The sequence below is a fragment of the Pristis pectinata genome, chromosome 13 (genome assembly GCF_009764475.1).
Source record: "Pristis pectinata isolate sPriPec2 chromosome 13, sPriPec2.1.pri, whole genome shotgun sequence".
Classification (NCBI taxonomy): Eukaryota; Metazoa; Chordata; class Chondrichthyes; order Rhinopristiformes; family Pristidae; genus Pristis; species Pristis pectinata.
The window spans coordinates 43,402,514-43,421,968 of NC_067417.1; the positions used below are offsets into that span (position 1 = coordinate 43,402,514).

Genomic DNA, 19,455 nt, shown 5'->3' on the forward strand with positions numbered 1-19,455 from the left:
GCATGATCATTTGAGAGTGCAAGGAAGAAATTTTTTTTCACTCAGGGGCTTGTGAATTTTTGGAATGTTAGAGTGCTGTGGATGCTCAGTAACCGAGTATATTCAAAGCTGATTGATGGACTTTTAGATTCTGTGTTGGAATCTGGTAGAAAAGTGAAAATAAATTTGAGGATCAGCCAGGATCTTACTGAACAGCATAGCAGGTTTGAGGTGCCATGTGACCTTCTCCTACTACTTATTTTCAATGGTCTTATCTTCTTATAAACAATATTTTGCATTACAACAATAACTAAACTCCAAAAGTATTTTGCAAAGTCCTAAGGTCATGAAAGATGCCCACTAAATATAAGTCTGCCTTTCCTTTTTAAAGAATGTTGAAATTGTTTTGTATTCAGTTAAGATTAAAAACGATGGAGAACAACTTTTATTTTACGAGGGCTTACCCTGTCAGGCCTGTGAAATCCCAAAAAACATCATCTTTTGTCACCATTCCTACCTTATAGTTATGCCATTCTCAAGAGTTAGTAATACAACTGTATGATATTTTGTCCAAGACATGTGACAGTGGTATCCAAAAGTTGATCTTCCAGATCAGTTTATGGTGGCTTTTCATACCACTCACAAATTTCAGTCCTTTATATGAAGAATTTTTCCTTCTGTGAAGGCATGATTAAGACTGAGATATTTTCATGTTGCACAACCATGAAAGAATTAAACTTACACTATCTTATCATACATAAAATAGACATCTGCCACTGTAATTATATAGTATATTGCCATCTGGATTGACATTCTGTAACTACCTACACGTCTACAACTTTATTATGATTGCTGTTGGAGGAAAAGGATATACAGTGACAACAGCAAAATAAATCTTACATTTATAAGTAGTGCTGGGACTGGTGTGAATCGTGTCACGTGGATCATTGACAGTATTTGAGGGAGATGTCCTTCACGGGCTGCAACAAAGTACAACCTGTCACGACAAGAAGAAAACATAGTTAAGCTAAAGAATCTACTTTTTTATACTATCTAGGATAATGAAGTTCTTTCAGAAGGTGATTTACTGATAATTTAAAGTTGATGCCACACTAGGAAATTGGAATCATGTAATAAATTTAATGCAGCAAAATTTATTGTAGAGAATTTCATACCAAAAGTCAACTATAAGATAATTTAAGTAACTCTGAATTGTGAATAAATTGCATTTATTTCACATAATATATATAACAGCCCAGAACTTTGTGAGGACAGTGAGCCACTGCTTGTAAGATAAATCTGCTTTTATCTTAAGTTGATACCCAACGAGTCAAAGATGTTTTTGACCTTACTGTCATGGCCTTGTTGAGTGCAACATAACTACTGCAAAACTGTAGGAAGTTGGTATTTTAATGCTGGACTTCATGAGGAACACAATGGCAGACTACAGTTGGCAAATTGCCAGCAAAGAACCTTCTGGAAGTTCGGAACTTTCACATTTGTGCAGCAGTGCCACATTTCCAAAGTTAGCATTTCCCAGAGAAATCCAGGCAATCAAATTTATTGTACCTTTGATGTAATAAATATTCCAGAAGTAGAAGGAAAAAAATTATAGAAAAAAAGAATGGTTCTCAAAAATAGGTTTGAGAAGGCTCTTAATGGAGTCAGAAAGAGTGAAACAGAGTGATTCACAGAGTGTCAGCAGTGGAAGCTACACTAAAATGGCACTGGCCAGGGAGCTGTGCCAGTTTGTTCTGATGTAGTTAGTGTGAATTTTCATGTTGGATCATGGGGATCAAATATTACAGAGCATAGCATTAAGGTGAGAGGGAGAAAGTTTAAAGGAGAGGTAATATGTCTGTTTGTGTTGATATTACAAAGGTGGGTGGCAGTGTGGGTTGTGAGGAGGATGCTTCAGAGGGATACGAGTGAGGACATGGCAAAGAGGATGTAATGTGGAAAAATCTGAAGTTATCCATTCTGGTAGAAAAAAGAGTGAGGTATTTTTGAATTAGTGAGCCGTTGAAAGGTGTTGAAGGCATCTGGGTGCCATTGTGCACAAATACTGAAAGATAACATGTAGGTATAGCAAGCAATTAGGAGGGTAAATGGTCTGTTAGCCTTTACTGCAACAGGTCTTGAAGATAAGAATGAAGGTGTCAACTGCACCTGGAACATTGTGTAAGGAAGAATTATGCTTGTGACTGAGCGATTGCAACAAAAATTCCCCAAGTTGATTCCAGGAATGGTGAGTTTATCCTTTGAGGATAAATTAAGCACACTTGGCCTATATGTTTTAAGAGAATGAGAAGCACACAGACCTCTTGCAGAGCTTAACAGAGTAGATGCAGAGATGATGTTTGCCCTAGCTGCGATGTGTAAAACTAGGGGTTAGAGTCACAGTTACATGGCACAGAAACAGGCCCAACTCGCCCATGCCGACCAAGATGCCCATCCATCTATCTCAAAATAAGAGGTTGGCCATTCAGGTCTGAGGTAAGGTTTCTTCACCAATGGTATGGCAAATCTTCAGAATTCTCCACCCAAAGAGTTCATTTGCTGAAAATATTCAAGACAGAGATCAAGAACATTTTGGATATTAAGGGAATCAAGAGAAATAGTGGAGAAGGCATGGAAATGGAAATTGGGGAAAAGGCATCTTAATGAATGGTGATAAATAATGAAGAGGTGAATGGCTTCTATTTCTTATATTCTTCGAAACAGAGGGTCAGTCCATGGTTATCAATAATGTAGACAGTATATTCAAAATAAATGACATAAACAGCAAGATTTAAATGTGCACACCAGTATGGAAAAGAAGCAGATACACAGCAGGTGACCATAAGTTGTGGGTGAAAGTGGTTTAAAACTGACCTAGATTCTAGGAATGGAAACACTAAGATCAACTCACAAATGGTAAGAAGTTTACATAATGAGGCAGACATGAAGGAAGATGATGACAAAGGTTGGTGCAACCAAGAGGCAGGTGAAGAGAAAGTAATTTTAAAGAAAATGTGGACCATGACTCCCATCATCCAGGTTATCAGCCATATATCTGATTACAGCATTTCTCAGGGAACTTCAGATTGAAAATACTTCATCCGCTAAAAAAAGTGATCAGCAAAATTAAGGCCTAACAGTTTCATTCATAATCTGGCAACAAGAAATCAAACCCTTGGCAACAAGTGATTAATGGGTTCTTGCAGTGTGCTGTAGCTCCAGCAGAGAAGGACTGTAAAGAGTGTTCTGATGGAGACTAAGACCAAGAGACATGCTTCAAGTGGGAAAGCGGTGGATGGATAACAGAAGGCATTATAAAGGGAAAGAAGAAGTAGAAACACAGTTTGGGAATTGGGAGGAAAGGAAGAAAGCCAGGATGCAAGAGAGCACGTGAAACCAAAGGCAGGAAGACAGAGAAAGCTAAAAGGCAATCGAAGTACAGGCTTGCCCTGGGCTCATTATATTCAGTATTTTGCCAAATATATTGTGTAGTTGGATTCAAGACATCTGTATTGAGGTATCTGTATTAAGATTTGTGCAAACTGTTCTATGTACAGGTGACCTTAAGAAGATGGTGATCCAGAACCAGGAATTCCAATTTGTTCAAAATTATGGAGTTAATGTTAATGGAACAATTACAGAACAGTATGCCAAAAATGCGTAGGATACCAACATGGAAAGGTGATTTACTGGCACCATCAAGTAGACATCTCAAAAACGTTAAGTATAGCTCATGGCATAAAGTTATGTAGATGAGAAGAACATTTGTAAATTAGTTACATTTATAACTAGTATATGTTAAATATAGTTAGTTATATAATCTCATGTGTGTAAGCAGATTTTGGTTTGCATGGGTTGAATACTTTTTTTAAAATAGGGAAGTAGTGTAGCGTACCTTGAAGAATTGAGTGTCCATGTGATAAAACCTTGATAAATTGTTGTGCCAGACACTGCTGTTCAGGAATGTCTCCCTTCAATAAAAGATGCTCTGTTGTCCATTCTGCCAAGTCTGTGATAGTACTTAGAGCAACACTATGGAAACCCACAGAAACTATAAACCCCAGTCCTGAATAAATCTGGGATGAATAACCCCATCCGGTGCTATTTTAGTGCCTGTTTTCAAGTACAGATCACTAGCCAGAACGTTTTAGAACTGTAAAGATTAGGGCAGCCAGCTACAATTGCTTGTGCAAAGTTTTCAGCACCTGCTGGTTTTAGAATACATTACAGTCTATTTGACTGGTGTACTGAAAATAATCTGCATGGTGAAGAAAGTCAAAAGAGAAAAATGCAGTGAAATAAAAACATGGGATACAATGCAGTGGAATTATACAAAAGAAAATAACCATATGTTGCATAGGTTAGACTGGTTAGTTGGCCAACAATATACAAAAATATGTATTTGAGATTGTGTACTTCATATACTTTAGAGTACCTCAACCAACAGAACTAGATCTTTTGGGAGTTCTCAGCAGATAATTCTAAGTTCTAGAGGGAAGATGTACAGGCTATTTATTTAAAAAACAAACAATATTCCCCAATGGCTGTATGCCAGATAAAGAAAAATGGCACAGAAACTAGAATAGATGTACTGTTGTGGTTGCCAACTGATTTAACTTTTGCTGGGTTTTGGATTGAGATATTGATTTGATTGAAGTTAATTGTTAAGGGGGAACTAACAGTTAAGAAGCGATGGCAGAGCTCCCTGTTGGTACCTCAATAGGATGCAATGTTTGTGAATAGTTCTGGTTTGATTATATGCAAGTGATTTTGTTTTTGCTTAAATCTTAAATCTCTAAATTATGCAAATATTAGAAGTATATATGGATGTGGTAAAATAAATACATTTTCTGTGTAGAGTAATATTGTAGAACTGCAAGATGGAGCATAGCGAGACAAATGCACATGTTGTACAAAGTTAATTAATCTCTATACCACAGTAATTTTAGCAGTTGTTAAATGAGGAACTAACTAGTATAAGTATATTTTTATAGTTGAAAGTTGTGAATTACTTCAAAGGTAAACAAGTTTTAAGGGATAACATTAAATATGACAAGAGTAATGAGATTTATTCTAGCATGAAATGGGTCTTTGGCAAAAAGCTTACCTTGAGGCTAATATAATTGATGCATTTAGGCTGCTATAACAAGAGAGAGCCACTGCTATTGAGATAATCCACTTCATTATTCCTAGAGTATCTTCTGCAAATGTCTGAAAGGGAAAAAATTCATTATATTTCTCATTATTTGTAGAGTAGCAATCTGATTCAGTACTTTTATTTTTAGAAAGTCTAATTATTTATATGAAATTTATTATATGTGAAAGAAATTTGACTCGACTTGACTGTCCATTGTTAGTTTTAGCTTTGGTTTCATTTCTAGAAATACCCCCATTTTAAAAGAGGCAATATAGACATCTTTTCTAATCTTCTGCCCCTACAAAAATTATGACTGGCTTTGATTATGTTGACTGATAGTTCTTATTCTGGAACTCTTAATTTGTTCTTCAAGATAAGTGTGCTCTGCTCTTTTATTTCTCCATTTCTGTCATTCTAATTAAACTAGTTTATTCACCTCACTGGTAAGATGTGTTTTAAAACAGAAGAAATCAGGAGGGAAGAAAAAGCCAGGATGCAAGGCAGCATGTGAAACCAAAGGAAGGCAGGAAGACAGAGAAAACTAAAAGGCAATAGAAGTATCTTTTAATCACTGTCACAGTATGTTCCCAAAGTTCTTAGTTAAGCTTGCGTTTTTAAGGCTGATCTCTGAGTCATCACAGGCTTTCAACTATATACTATAGTGTTTGTATCAAGGAAATAGTCATCTCGATTTCTAATTCTGCAAAACAACAATGCGGTATTCAACACATCTAATACAATGATCTGGTTATTACCTATTCCTCCTGGTTTCTATTTTGCTCTGCATTCAGCTTCATTGTCAGCAAACAGCCTTCCCCTTTCACTTTTAGCTCCCTAATTCCAGTGACTCCAGTCATCTCTCAGCTGGTGTGTGGATTTATTGGGGTGCACGACTAAGGCCACTACTCACTCCACTAAGTCCATTTTGCTGAATCCTTGGATTAACCTGGGCCCACTCCTTGTTGACATTCCATTAGTCCTTGGCTTATTATTTTCCAAGGGAAATCCCCAAGAAGTATGCCAATTAACAATTTACTCCTCAAACAGCTCCTAGACACAATTGGTATCCTTAACTGTTAATAAACCTGGATATTAATTTGTCAATCAGCACTTCGAGACCTAATCTAGAACTCAACCATTCATTTTAGGATCACCGCTCTAACTTTTGATTGCTTCTATCTCCTACCTGGACAACCTGGGCATATTTATCTTAATTTATACCATGCCTTTGTAAACCGCATTGCCTCCATTCCAATCATGAGTATTTTGTTTGCCTTTCCTGATCTGAGTCTATTATATCTAGCTTTGTTTTCTATTTGTTCCCTATAATCTTCTTGGATCATTCTCACCTCAGACACCTTCTTCCAGACAGGTCGAGATTCAATTTCCCTCTCTTGGATACTGTCCCCACTTCCAACAGTATCCAAGAGTAACTGTGAAATACCAACAGTAACTGTTAACCACTCATCCTTTGTCTGCTATTATCTTAACCCAGCCAAAAAAATTACTTTTCCACACAGCCATCTCAATTTGCAATTTATTTACCTCCAATCAACATCCACATTAAACTCAAGCAAGCAAAGGATACGTAGTCTGAAGAAAAGGAATATTTAAAACAGCTCATATCATTATGATGAATGTACTTACCACTGCTACAGCATCACTAGAAAGGATGGTACTTGGTTCTAACACTATGTAATAACTCAGAATTGTCAGTATATATAAGATAGTCACCAGTGGCACTGAAATAATAATGGCAAGGGGGAGATTCCTGAAGAAAAAGGAAAGATAACAATGAGAAGTGATCATTCAAGTGAAAGGCAGTCTTGTTCCCTCAATACAACTCAAAATATATAATTCAAAATTTCAGTGTTCAATTTTGTAAAATATGATGCCACCAAACCTATATATGAATCATTTATAAATTGTATTTAACACCAGCCACAAGAGTAAATAAAGCATGCTTGTGATGCATGCTTATAAGCAATAAGTATTTACATAAATACTTATTTATTATGAAATGTATCAGTGCAGTAGTTCATTAATTTCACATAGGTAGGATAGGTAATATGGTAAGTAAAGATGCGAATTAATACTGTTCATTCAACACATCAGCAAATGAATGCGTCAGAAAAGTATAACTATTACAATATTTTATGTTGTGCATTGTCCATTCATTAATTTCAGCATCAGGGCAAATCCAATTTGATCTTGCAGAGGAGATGTGTGAAGCTAATGTAAATAAAAATTAAGAAAGATATAAAGTAGGCTGGTAAATCCGTTACTTGTTATACACAATCGCACAAAGTCAAGACTTATGATGTGAGAAGTGTAAAGAAAAGAAACAATTAAGAAAATGCAAGAAACAAGCCACTAATGAATCAATGTAAGTAGGTATTTATGTAATCAGAACCGAGAAACATTCAAAATTTCTGTTATTTACTTAAAATACCTCAGGTGGTTTTACACTGGTTCTTAATACTACATGGAGAATCAATTTTTACATCAGTTCATCTGGCATTTAAGCAAATAAATCATCAAGTTTATTTAATATAAAGGCAGTGAACAGACCAGAAAATATGGGGGATTTTCCGTTGCCTGCAGTAACTTTAGGCGGACATGAGCAAAATCATTTGAGATATGGCACTGATAAATGGTTTCAAATATTCACACCATTTCTCTGTGGTTTGCATCAAGAAATTACCAACTGAACTTCACAGCCATAATCTTTATTTTGCCACAAAGACAGTGATTCTAACTTTTTAAAAGAGTCCTTGAAATTACTTGGAAGTTGAGGAAATGAGTACATGGGCACTGATTTCTCCCTTTGCTCAGTTTCTCCACCCTCATTTCATGGGAAAGGTTACAACCAGTACTTACAACAAGTCCACAGACTCCCACAGCTACTTTGCTCACACTTCCTGCAGTCCAACACCCCAAACACTCTTTCCAACTGAAGCAACTATTTACTCCTTTTCATGTAGTATACCGCATTCAGTGCTCACAATGTGGCTTCTTCTACACTGGAGAAATTAATCACAGACTGAATAACCACTCAGCAGAACACCTTTGTTGAGATCCTGAGTTTTTAGTTGCCTGCCACTTTAATTCTCCAACTCATTCTTACATTGGCCACAATCTGACTTCTCTGTCCTTTACCTCCTACATTGTTACTTAAGGAAGAAATAGGTACGGGTGTAGGCCAACCTGCCTTTCAAACCTAATCTACCATTCATTACAATCAGAGCTGATCTTACCTCAGGGCCATTTTCCAGGATTATCCCCATAATTATCCTTGATTGTCTTAATGTGCAGCAATCTATTGATCTGTCTTTTGAATGAACACGAGGACTGAGCCCCTACAGTGCTCTAGGGTTGAGAATTTCAGCCACCTTCTGAGTGAAGAAATTTTTCTTCATTTCATTCCTAAATGACCTATCCCTTATTTAAAAATTGGCCTCCCCAGTTCTACACTCCTTAGCCAGTGGAAGCAATTTCCTTGAATCTAGCCTGTCATACTCGTTAAGCAATTTGTGTGCTTCTATGAAATCTCCTTTCATCCTTCTAAATTCTAAACCTTGACATAATTGGTTTGTTGTAAAAATCCATCTGATTCACTAATATCCTCAAGGTAAGGAAAACTGCTGTACTTATCCATAGTGGTCTAAACGTGGCTCGTTATCCACAGCAATTGATCTGATAAGCCTTTATGTTCTAAGTGATGGAGCTCAATAATAAAAAAAAGATCCCTAAGCACACTTGGGTACTTTATGCCCCTGAACAGCATGTGGATTTTAAGTCTGGGTCCACTGTGTTTACATTGGATAAGTGATCAAGGACTGCTGAATATGCATGGGCACGTTCAAAGTCAGTTTGACGTTACTTGCACAAAACTGTACTGCATGGAACTGTACTTCATCTTCCCCTCCACTGAACAACTGAACACCATCATAACCACCTATGGTACCTCCCAATAACTTCCCCATGAATGCCAGAATGTCAAAAAGACATTCATCTGAAAGATGGCAACACAAGAGACTGCAGATGCTGGAAATCTGAGGCCACACACACTGGAGGAACTCAGTGGGTCAGGCAGCATTTATGGAGGGAAAGTGGACAGACATGTCAGTGTGGGAATGGGAAGTGGAATTACAATGGCTGGCCACCGGGAGATCCCAGCTGGTAAGGTGGACGGAGTGAAGGTGCTCGATGAAGCCATCCCCAATCTGCGTTAGGTCTCACAGATGTAGAGGAGGCCACACTGGGAGCACCGGATGCAATATGTGACCCCAATGGATTCACAGGACTCCTCTACTGCCAAGTTAAGCCTAAACGCAGATTAGAGGAACAGCATCTCATGTTCTGCCTTGGTAGTCTTCAACCTGATGGCATGAACATCAATTTCTCCAACTTCCAGTAACCACTCCCCTCTCTCCTCCCTTTTGTTTTATCTCACTGGCCCCCATCACCCATCTCTTTCCCCTCCACTGCCCTATCGGTCAGTCCATCACCGACACATTCCTCCCCCCGGTTCCCCTCCTCACCTCCTTCCATGTTCCACCGTGCTCTCCTATCAGATTTCACCTTCTTCAGCTCTTTGTCACTTCCACCTATAACCTCCTTCTTACATCATTCCCACTCTCCCTCCCCCACCCCCATCACCTGCCTGTCAGCCCCCTCACCTGGATCCACCTATGATCTGCCAGCTTATGCTCCACCCCTTCCCCCACTTTTTTTATATACTGGCTATCTCCCCTCTTTCTTTCCAGTCCTGATGAGGGGTCTCGACCCAAAACGTCAACTGCCAATTACCCTCCATAGATGCTGCTTGACCCACCGAGTTCCTCCAGCTCCTTTGTGTGTTGAATCTGAAAGATGGCACACAGATAGGGAGGGGCAAGGCCATGTAGAGACTTGGACACAAGGATAAGAATTTTAAAGTTGAGGAAATAAAACAGAAAATGCTAAAAATGGTCAATGGGTCAGGAGCATCTGAGGAGAGACAATGACCTTTCATCAGAACTGGGAAAAGCTGGAGATAAAAAAAACTTTAAATTTCAGAGAGTGGGGAAGGCCAAATGCTGAAGAAGAGGTTGAATGACAAAAGGTCATGGTTCTGGCTGAGAGAATGTGGTGAACGTGTGTGAACAACAAAAGAAATGCCAGGGGGAAGTGTAAGTAGGAGGAAACTAGTGATACCAATGAGAGAGGGAAATAAAAACTGTGAGTGTCTGATACAAGACTGGAATGGCTGATTATTTGAAATTGCTGAATTCACCGTTTAGTCCAGAAGGCTGTAAAGTGCCCAGATGAAGTGACGTTTATTGGAATAGTAGGAGGCCAAAAATAGAATGTTTAGAGCGGAGTGTAGAACTAAAATGGCAGGCAACTCATAGCCTGGGCTAATCCTTCTACACTCAATAAAAGTGCTTTCTCTAAGGTAGTTACCCAATCTGCTTTTGGTTTTGTCAATGTAGAGGAGACCACATCTTGAACACTGAATAATATATATTAAAATGGACAAGATGAATCCTATCTTCTTCTGGGTGGGAGGACAGGGGATGAGAGTAGAAGTGTGGAAAATGGAACAGGCATGATTGTGAACTCTTTGTCAATATGGAGAAACCATGGTTGAGGAGAGAGGAAATTATACTGAATCGTTGGTGTAGAGGGTGACATTGCTAGAACAGGTGGGATGGAGTTGGAACAACTGGAAGAATGGAATGGAGTTCTTACAGGAAGTAATCGGAGAGGAAGAGTAATCAAGGCAGCTGTTCAAATCCATAGGATTTTAGTGGATACTGGTTCCTTTATCTCTATTTCAGAATCAGTAATGGACCAAAGGAATCTAACAGTAGGGTAGAAATAGGCAATAAAGGTGATAAGACTTCCTAGTTCTGTAGGAGAGTAAGCAGCAACACCAATACACTCATCAAATGTAACAAAAAAAAGAGGTACCTTTGAGGTGTTGCCAGACTGGGAGATGGCAGATGAAGGAGACTTGTTACAAACTTTGATACAGATATCAGAATTCTGGGTAATGTGTGGTTTAATATGGAAGTCTCACCATGAGGTAACAAAGACATGAATATGGAATTCAGGAGCAGATGTGCTGTGCCACAGTCAAAGTTGGATGCTGTATCACAGATAGGCAGTCTTGGCGATGGAGAGAATATGCATATGGAAACCCATCCCCAAGTCATAAATATCACAAAGGTAATGTGATATATTTTACATTGTTTTAAATGTTTCTATTTCTCACAGTTTCTCAGTGTTAGATGTTCAAACCATTGAATCATGTCCACTATGGACACCTTTCCTAAATACACGGTGGTGAGACTAAAATTGATCTTTGGTAGTGGGGTAAAGTAAGCAGTAAAGCATTTGAAGCATCTTTTATGCTCTGCTTTATTTTATTTTCAATTGATTTCAAGGATGATTGATCAGCTTTTGTCCGTGCAATTGAGGGAAAAAAATCTCACAGAATCTTACTGCTCTTTAAATAATGTCCTCGGATCTAAAGTGTTCTTTATAATAGAACCACCAGAACATATATAAGGGCTTTAATTTAATGCTTCATGTGAAAAAGAGCACTTTTAACAATGCAGTCATTACTTGGTGTTGTGGTGGTGTGCCAGCCTGGATTAAGGCATGAAGCATGAGGAGGTGAATGAGAATTAGGATTTTTTTTGAACTAAAATATTCCATTTTGTGGATGAAAGGACACTCTGGAGACTTGAAAGAGTTAGTCTTTGCGGAATGTTAACAAGACTGTCAAATCTGTAACACTGGCGTTACAGTCTGCATTTTATACATATGCAATGATAATTCTTTGTTGATAGCTTAGTATAACAGCATTTTAATCAGTTAGGTTCAAGACTGGTGAATACCAGTCAAAGTGACAGTAGTTTATATTTTGGAGCTAAGAATTATGCTGGACATTTACTGGATGTAGTAATTAAGCATTTGCAATGAGAATAAGAAAAATTAAAAACTGAAGACTAAATCAAAGAAGTAAATGTTCCTGAAAAGTGAAATAGAAAGTAACAAATAGCTGCAGGTGCTATTACATATTTCATAACTAGAGCTACATTTGCAAAAGCCTGGCAATGTGTGTGGTACACACAGAGTCCCTGCTGAAAGGAAGGAGAAAAAGGCATAATATTCTCCCAATGTGGATGTAGAAAAAAATATGTTTTAATATTTGTTGTTGTTCTGAAAACCATCACAAGAATTTAGCATTCAAAAGGTGTTATCATTCAGTATGGTTCAACAATATGCATATCAGGGCAGTTCCACATGTAACTACGGATAAAGTACATATGGTCCTACCTTTCAGGATCATTAACTTCCTCTGTCACATAGTTAAGTGTGTCCCAACCAGAGAAGGAGAATAGTACAAAATACAGCGACATGATGATCCTGTCAACATCCCACACCGAGCCACTGAATGCGGAACTGAAATCAGTTTCACCTGAAAGAAAGGAAGAAGGAATGATGGTGGGAGAAAACGTCACACATTTCTTTCAATACGCCAGGGAAGAGTCTGGAAAAATCACCTAGTATTTTTTATAACATTTAAGTCTTCCACCTGAAGCCTCCCCCAATGCAAGGAAATACCAATGTGACTGCAGTCATTGTTACTAGCTTGACTAGTAGCTATATTTCTGATTTGTTAAGACAAAGTGTTTGCCAAGTTGATAGGTTCTTGATTTCTCACAGAGTTATTGTGCACCTCCAATACCGTAAATGAAGAAGCATGAAGGCAAATGCTTTCAAGGATAGTGTGTGGCTTAGAGGACACATTGCAGGTGTTACAGTACCCCATTGATTCTTATTCTTCTAAGTGGTAAAAGCTGAAACTTCCTGTGTGCTGTCAAAGGACCCTTGATAAGCCCCTTGCATCTGTTTGTTAGATAGTGCACACTACAGTCAGCCTTTCAAGGTGAACAGCAGCAAATTTTGATGTTGAGGGATTAGGCTGGCATTGGAGATTGTTATATTGCCCTAAATGAATTCAAGCTTCTTTAACACCTTTGGATTGCAAGTACATTCCTCATGTTTTTTTGAAAAAGCGGTCATTGAGGTCAGTGATACTTTCACAACACTGACTAATGCCTTGCAGATGGTGAGAACTCTTTGCAAAGTCAGGAGCTGAGTCTTTTGCTGCACAATGTGAAGGTTCTTGCATGTTCTTGAAGTGCCTGGTCAGTCTCTGGTTAATGCTGGTTCCTCAAATATCAAGATGGGGCAATGGTCAATAGTAATAGCATTTAATGTTAAGGAGAAATAGGAGACTTCTCTTTTGCTTTCACCACCAGCCTTTAGCATGGGTGATGTTGACTTGTCCCTTATAATCCCAAGTCCATATAGTGGCACGGTTTGGACATAGACTGCTTCTCCATCTCTGCTCTTTCGGTGGAACTGAACTTAAACTGTAGGGAGATTAGGAGTGTCCTAAAAGGGCCTCTTGCTGTGTTGCCTGCTGAATTATTTGCCTTTTGCCCCACTTTCTCTTGCTTTTGTGCAGTGGGCAAGACTGTGCTGAAATGAAAGTCAGACTGCAGAAGATCCAAGTGTTCCATTAAATGTCTTCATAATTTTCCTCATGGCATTAGTTTTAATTCATTATCCAGTACTTCCAGGACCCAAGTAGCCAGAGATAGATAACTCCAGTTCCCTTAAATCCATTTAGGCTGGAGTTGGTGGGTGGGGGGGGGATGGAGATAGGGGGTGAGGAATGCAACAGACTACCACACAATGAAGGGTTCATGTGAGCTTCCTGGGTGCATTGTATTGATTATAAGGTATATTTATTAGTCACATGTACATCGAAACACACAGTGAAATGCATCTTTGAGTAGAGTGTTCTGGGGGGCAGCCCACAAGTGTCGCCATGCTTCCGGCGCCAACATAGTATGCCCACAACTTCCTAACCCGTACGTCTTTGGAATGTGGGAGGAAATTAGAGCACCCGGAAGAAACCCATGCAGACACAGGAAGAACATACAAACTCGGGTTACTGGCGCTGTAATAGTGTTACGCTAACTGCTACACTACTGGCAGTCACACACTTTTTCCACATTCAGTGAGGAAAACCTTTTCGGTTGATTAACTCTTCAGGATTTACAAACCCTTAGTGTGACTGCCACAATCCAGGCAAATCTATACTGTCACTGTCAACAAATCACTCTTCAAGGATTAAGAGTTGAATTTCCTTCTTGAGTAGAGAGCATCTGTCATAGTACATACACAACAATGTGCTGTAAACTGCAAAATCAGTAGAAATCTGCTGCCTCAGAGTAGCCAAACATTGTGGACGTTTCCTGACCAGCACTTTCTGTTTTTACTCATGGCAGAATAAATGATGTATTTTAACAGTCAACCAGAATACTTATCTTTATCAGCTTAGGTTTAGAATAAAGAGCAGGGGAATCATGGAAGTATAATTCTGTACACAAACCAAAAATCTGCTGGAGGAACTCAGAGGGTCAAACAGCATCTGTAGAGGCATAGGGATGGTCGGCATTTCTGGTACAGACCCTACAGAAGTGGGAGCTAGGTGGGGAAGGAGGAATTCAGGGATAGAGGCTGGTGGGTGATAGGTGAAAGCAAAAAAGGAAAAAGTGTGCGGATGGAGTCGACTGGAGAGAGGGGAGGGAGAAGGTAGAGTCAGAGGCTGGAAAGCAATAAGTTAAACCAGATAAGGGCAGGATGGTGGGCAGATGGAACCAGGTGGGGGAAGAGTAACTAATTTAGGTAAGAGTTGGGGTGGGGTGGGGTGGGGTGGGGTGGGGTGGGGGGGGGTGGGGTGGGGTGGGGTGGGGGGGGAAAGCAAATGGAAAAGGTGAACAAAGGGAAAGAGAACCTAGATGTCAAAGTAATATTATTAAAGAAAAAGTATTGAAGGAATCAATGGGGCCAATACTTGTAAGATTCCTTACATCTGATGACCTTTACCTTAGTGTTTTAAAATGGGTACAAGCTGCAGGAGGATGCAAAGGCAAATTAGGCAAGAATGTGACAAATAAAACATTATGTACTATAAATATCCACTTCATTAGGGAGAATAAAAAATTAAAACATTATATAAAGGTAAGAAATTAATATACATTTGTATTTAGGGGAATCTTGATTCCTCGAATGCAAGTCACAAAAGGTTAATGATCAGTTTCTTCAGTTAAGAATAGAAATTTTATGCAAGCCTGCATCACATGGTAGTTTGAATTAAAGAATAAAGTAGTATTGTTGGAACAGAACTGGGTTTTGATGAGACAACATGTGACGTATTTGTACAGTTTTGGTTTCTTAATCCAATGCAGATTTGTCTAACTGGAATGAGAGGGCTGTCTGATTACGAGATACTGAATAGAACGTACAGAATTCAAAAGAATTAGAGATGATCTCTTTGAAATGTATCTAATTCTCTGACAGTTTGTCAGAGCAAATGTTAGGAGGCTGTATCAGCTAGCCAGAGAATCTAGACCTAAGAATCATAATAAAAGAAAAATGGCTTGGCCATCAAGGTCTGCGTGAATACTCAGGGAGGTTGCTACACAAGTTTGTCATGGGATTGGAGGTAATCTCTTATTATAGATTGTGAAACATTTTGGTACATAAGCAACAATGGTTGTAAAATCATTGAGAAGGATTGTAAATCTGTCTGATACAGTTAAAACAACAGATTAATAACACCTTAATAGTTTGGAGAATTTACTTATGAAAATGGACCAATCTTTTACCAAGAATAGGGCAACAATATAAGTGCTGATACATCAGATTTTACATGTAAACCATCAAATATCAGGAATTTTAATTTCTCTGGAATTATTTCTTTACTAATACTGATGTATTTTACATTCACACTTGCATGAAACACAATTATTTCCAAAAATTGCTGGGGTACCTATACAACACAGGTTGATGCAGCCCTTCTCTTTCAATGCATAGACATTCTACTTCATAACGCAAAAAGAGCAGTACATGATGAGATTTATCAGAGTGCTTTTACAGAAGCCTTTAGAATCTGTAATTATCATTTCAGTCACTACACATTCAAATCTCTCATTGAAGCTGCCAGTTGAAGTACTGCTTCCTGCTGAGCCTTGTGTGAAGGTCTTGATTTTCTCTGGAGAAAGTCGAGGAAGTTCTAGACTATTAATAATCAAATGTTGGTAATATGTTTTTAGAGAATACTTTTATGTTCCCTCTGGAGATTTTCTTTTTTAAACACATCTGTTGTTTTCTTCCCTTTCTACTACGATAGTTGAACTCTCCTGATAAGCCACTGTGAATGCACAAGCATTATTGTGTTCAAACTAAGTACATAATCACCCAGGGTCTCATTTTATGAGCGTTTATCACTTCTTTTTAGTTGATTAATGGGGCAAGGGACGTTGGGTGGTTTTTTCCCCATCATCACCACCCTTCCTTTGAGCTTGAACCAGACGAAATACTTTAGCACTGAAAAAAGTGCTTCATAGGTCCCTTGCAGCAATTGATAATTCTTGCAGTAGGGAATGACTTAACCAACAAGTACCACACACAGTAATTCAGATGGATCCAAGAAATATGGATCTTCAGTGAAATAGAGAGTTACTGCTTCTTTCTTGTGTGCACGTAATGTACATTTGTGTGTTGACATTGCTTAATGTTTATTCTAACATGACCCTCCAAAAATAGGCAAATTGAATGTGCAGTACAAGTTCCTGCATTTAAGGGGAAGTTACCTAAATGGATGAGTGAGGAAGGAATAACAGTGATATACCAATAAGTTTAAATAAAGAGGGATGATAAGAGATTTGTAGAACATTGGCAGACATGGAGAAACTGGGATAAATGGCTTGAATATCTGCATTATAATCTATACAATTCTCTTACCTTGGCCCAGTTTAACCATCCCTGCAACAATAATGATGATAAGGCCGACAACTTTGGCAAATGTGAACACATCCTGGACTCTGGTTCCCCATTTCACGCTGGCACAGTTTATAAAAGTAAGTATGCCTGAATACAAAGAAGTACAAGCAGGTAACACTGGAGCAACTGTGGGGTTTTTGTAGACATATTTACAGTATCTTCTTACTTGAATTGCATTCTTACTTAATGGTTCAGAATTAGTTATTTATATTAGGCTTTGATTGCACAATCATGTTAGAATAATGAACCATTCATTGAGTTAGTCAAAATCATAGCATGCTATAAAACAGGTAGCAACCATTTGGCCCATTGTACTTGTACTATCTCAGAACAATTTAACCAGTTAACTGGATACTCTTAATCTTTCCTTAAATTTTGCCAAACCTACTAATAATGGAAATGTTTTTTTATTTTTCCAATCTCTATCAAAATCCTTCATGGTTTTGAACTTTTCTGTCTAATCTGCCCTCAACCTTCTCTGCGTTAAGGAGCAGAATCCCAGCTTCTGCACAGTCTTTTTTCATGAGTGAAATCCTGCATCTCTGTTACCATTCCAGTAAATTCACTCTGAGCCACAAGCTTTGACTTCCTTCCTGAAATGTTGTATTCAGAATTTCAATATTCAAACCAAATAGTCTAGCTGTGATCAAATCTGATTTACAAAGAATTGGCATGACATATTCATTGTCTGTTTATGAAATCAAGGACACCAAATGATTATATCCTGTCACCATCAAAGATTTATGTATGCACATTCCCAAGTCCTTGTTCTTGAACCCCTTTAAATACTGTACAGATTATATCGCCTTTCTTATTCTTTCTACCAAAATTTTACACTTCTCTATGTTAAATCTAATCTGTCCTGTAAAGGCTCATTTCTCCAGTCCTATGCAAGACCATTTATTTCTCCTGAAATCTGTTATTGTCCTTGTAAGGTTTATTACTTTCTAAAGGTTTGTGTCATTGGTAAACTTTGAAATTATGCCCTGGATACCCAAGCCCAGGTCATACCCAGATATATAAAATTTTTATTAAGATCACTGGTCTAAATATTGACCTCAGAGAAAAACTTTCTCTCCAGTCAGGAAAACAATTAGTTATCACTAATTTGCTATGTTCATGCTAGAAGTCTATTATGCAATATATTGTCAACACCTTTTAGAAGTCCAAAAGTGCATTCCTGCCTTCATCAATCCGCTTCATTCCAGCAAATAATTTACTCAAGATAATCTTTAAAAAATCTGTGATAGTTATTTATTAACTGATGGATTTTTCAAGTGATGAATTAATTAATTTTATCTCAGATTATTGTCCCTAAAAGTTTTGCATGATTCACGGTACACTAGCAGAAACATAATCAATGATTTCTCTGTATTTCTTGATAAGTACTTTTTTTTAAAAACCTGCTTTTATTATATCCAATTATCCTGCCATTTCTTCATTGCTCAATATAATTGCTCAAAAATAAGCAAATTCAGTTTTAATTTATATACATAATGAGTGACATTCTTAGTGCTTATTATAATATAAATTGATATTAAAAATAAACACCATACTGTCAATAAATGGTATCACAACACTTACTGATGCAAGCAGCTCCAATCAATCGTTGTGCGATATATGGTGTGTGACAGTTTACAAAGATAGGCTGCACCAGGTAGTTGCCAAATGTGATGGCAACAACAGCTTGTGCAGAGGGCTTAATAATAAGTATTGACACCCACAATTTAAGAAAAGCAACTAATCCTCCAAATACTTCCAAAATGTATGCATAGCTTCCACCGGATTTTGTAATGGTTGTACCCAATTCGGCATAGCAGAGGCCTCCAATAATTGAAAGAACACCCCCAGCAGCCCAAGTAATCAGGGATAAACCATAGGAGCCATTTTGATCTAGGACTCCACCTGGAGAAACAAAAATCCCTGATCCAATCATGCCTCCAACTACAAGAGAGACACCATTTCTCAAAGAAATCCGCCTTTTTAGTTTAACTAATACATTTTTGGCAATGTAGTCAGTTTGTATTCTAAGCTTGGGAGTGTAAGATGAATCAGAGACTGGGATAAAACCAACATGTTCCTTCTCCATATTGAAGTATGAAGTTTTACTGGGAAGCAGCTACCTAGAAAGACAAAAGAAAAGCAACTGGAGTACTTTTGATTATTATATACTGTTTCGTGTATACTACTTACATCATTCTTAAATAGCTTTAAGAAACTTAAATAAGGTTGAAAAATGATCAGCAGAATTTGTTCTTATTCATATTCAGATTTATTCTAAAAACAAAATGGATTATAAATTATGAAGATATACAGATCAAAACAGTCTTGAGTTAATGTATGATGAAATCAGGTATACTGTTACTCCCATGAAAGGTTCCATTTTTGTTGTCAAACTTCTACAGATTGAAACTCTCTAG

General features: G+C 37.9%; 1 protein-coding gene across 1 annotated transcript in view; it reads right to left on the reverse strand.

The window, feature by feature from the left end:
* Positions 1–19,152, reverse strand: part of LOC127577499 (Y+L amino acid transporter 2-like) — a 29,720-nt gene extending 10,568 nt beyond the window's left edge. The window contains exons 1-6 of the mRNA XM_052028726.1: positions 18,620–19,152; positions 16,997–17,122; positions 12,449–12,590; positions 6,764–6,887; positions 5,087–5,190; positions 880–976 (exon numbers count right to left, since the gene is read on the reverse strand). Coding sequence (XP_051884686.1) covers positions 880–976; positions 5,087–5,190; positions 6,764–6,887; positions 12,449–12,590; positions 16,997–17,122; positions 18,620–19,124 — 1,098 coding nt within the window. The 5' untranslated portion in view covers positions 19,125–19,152. The remainder of the gene's footprint in view (positions 1–879; positions 977–5,086; positions 5,191–6,763; positions 6,888–12,448; positions 12,591–16,996; positions 17,123–18,619) is intronic.
* Positions 19,153–19,455: the final 303 nt, after the last annotated feature.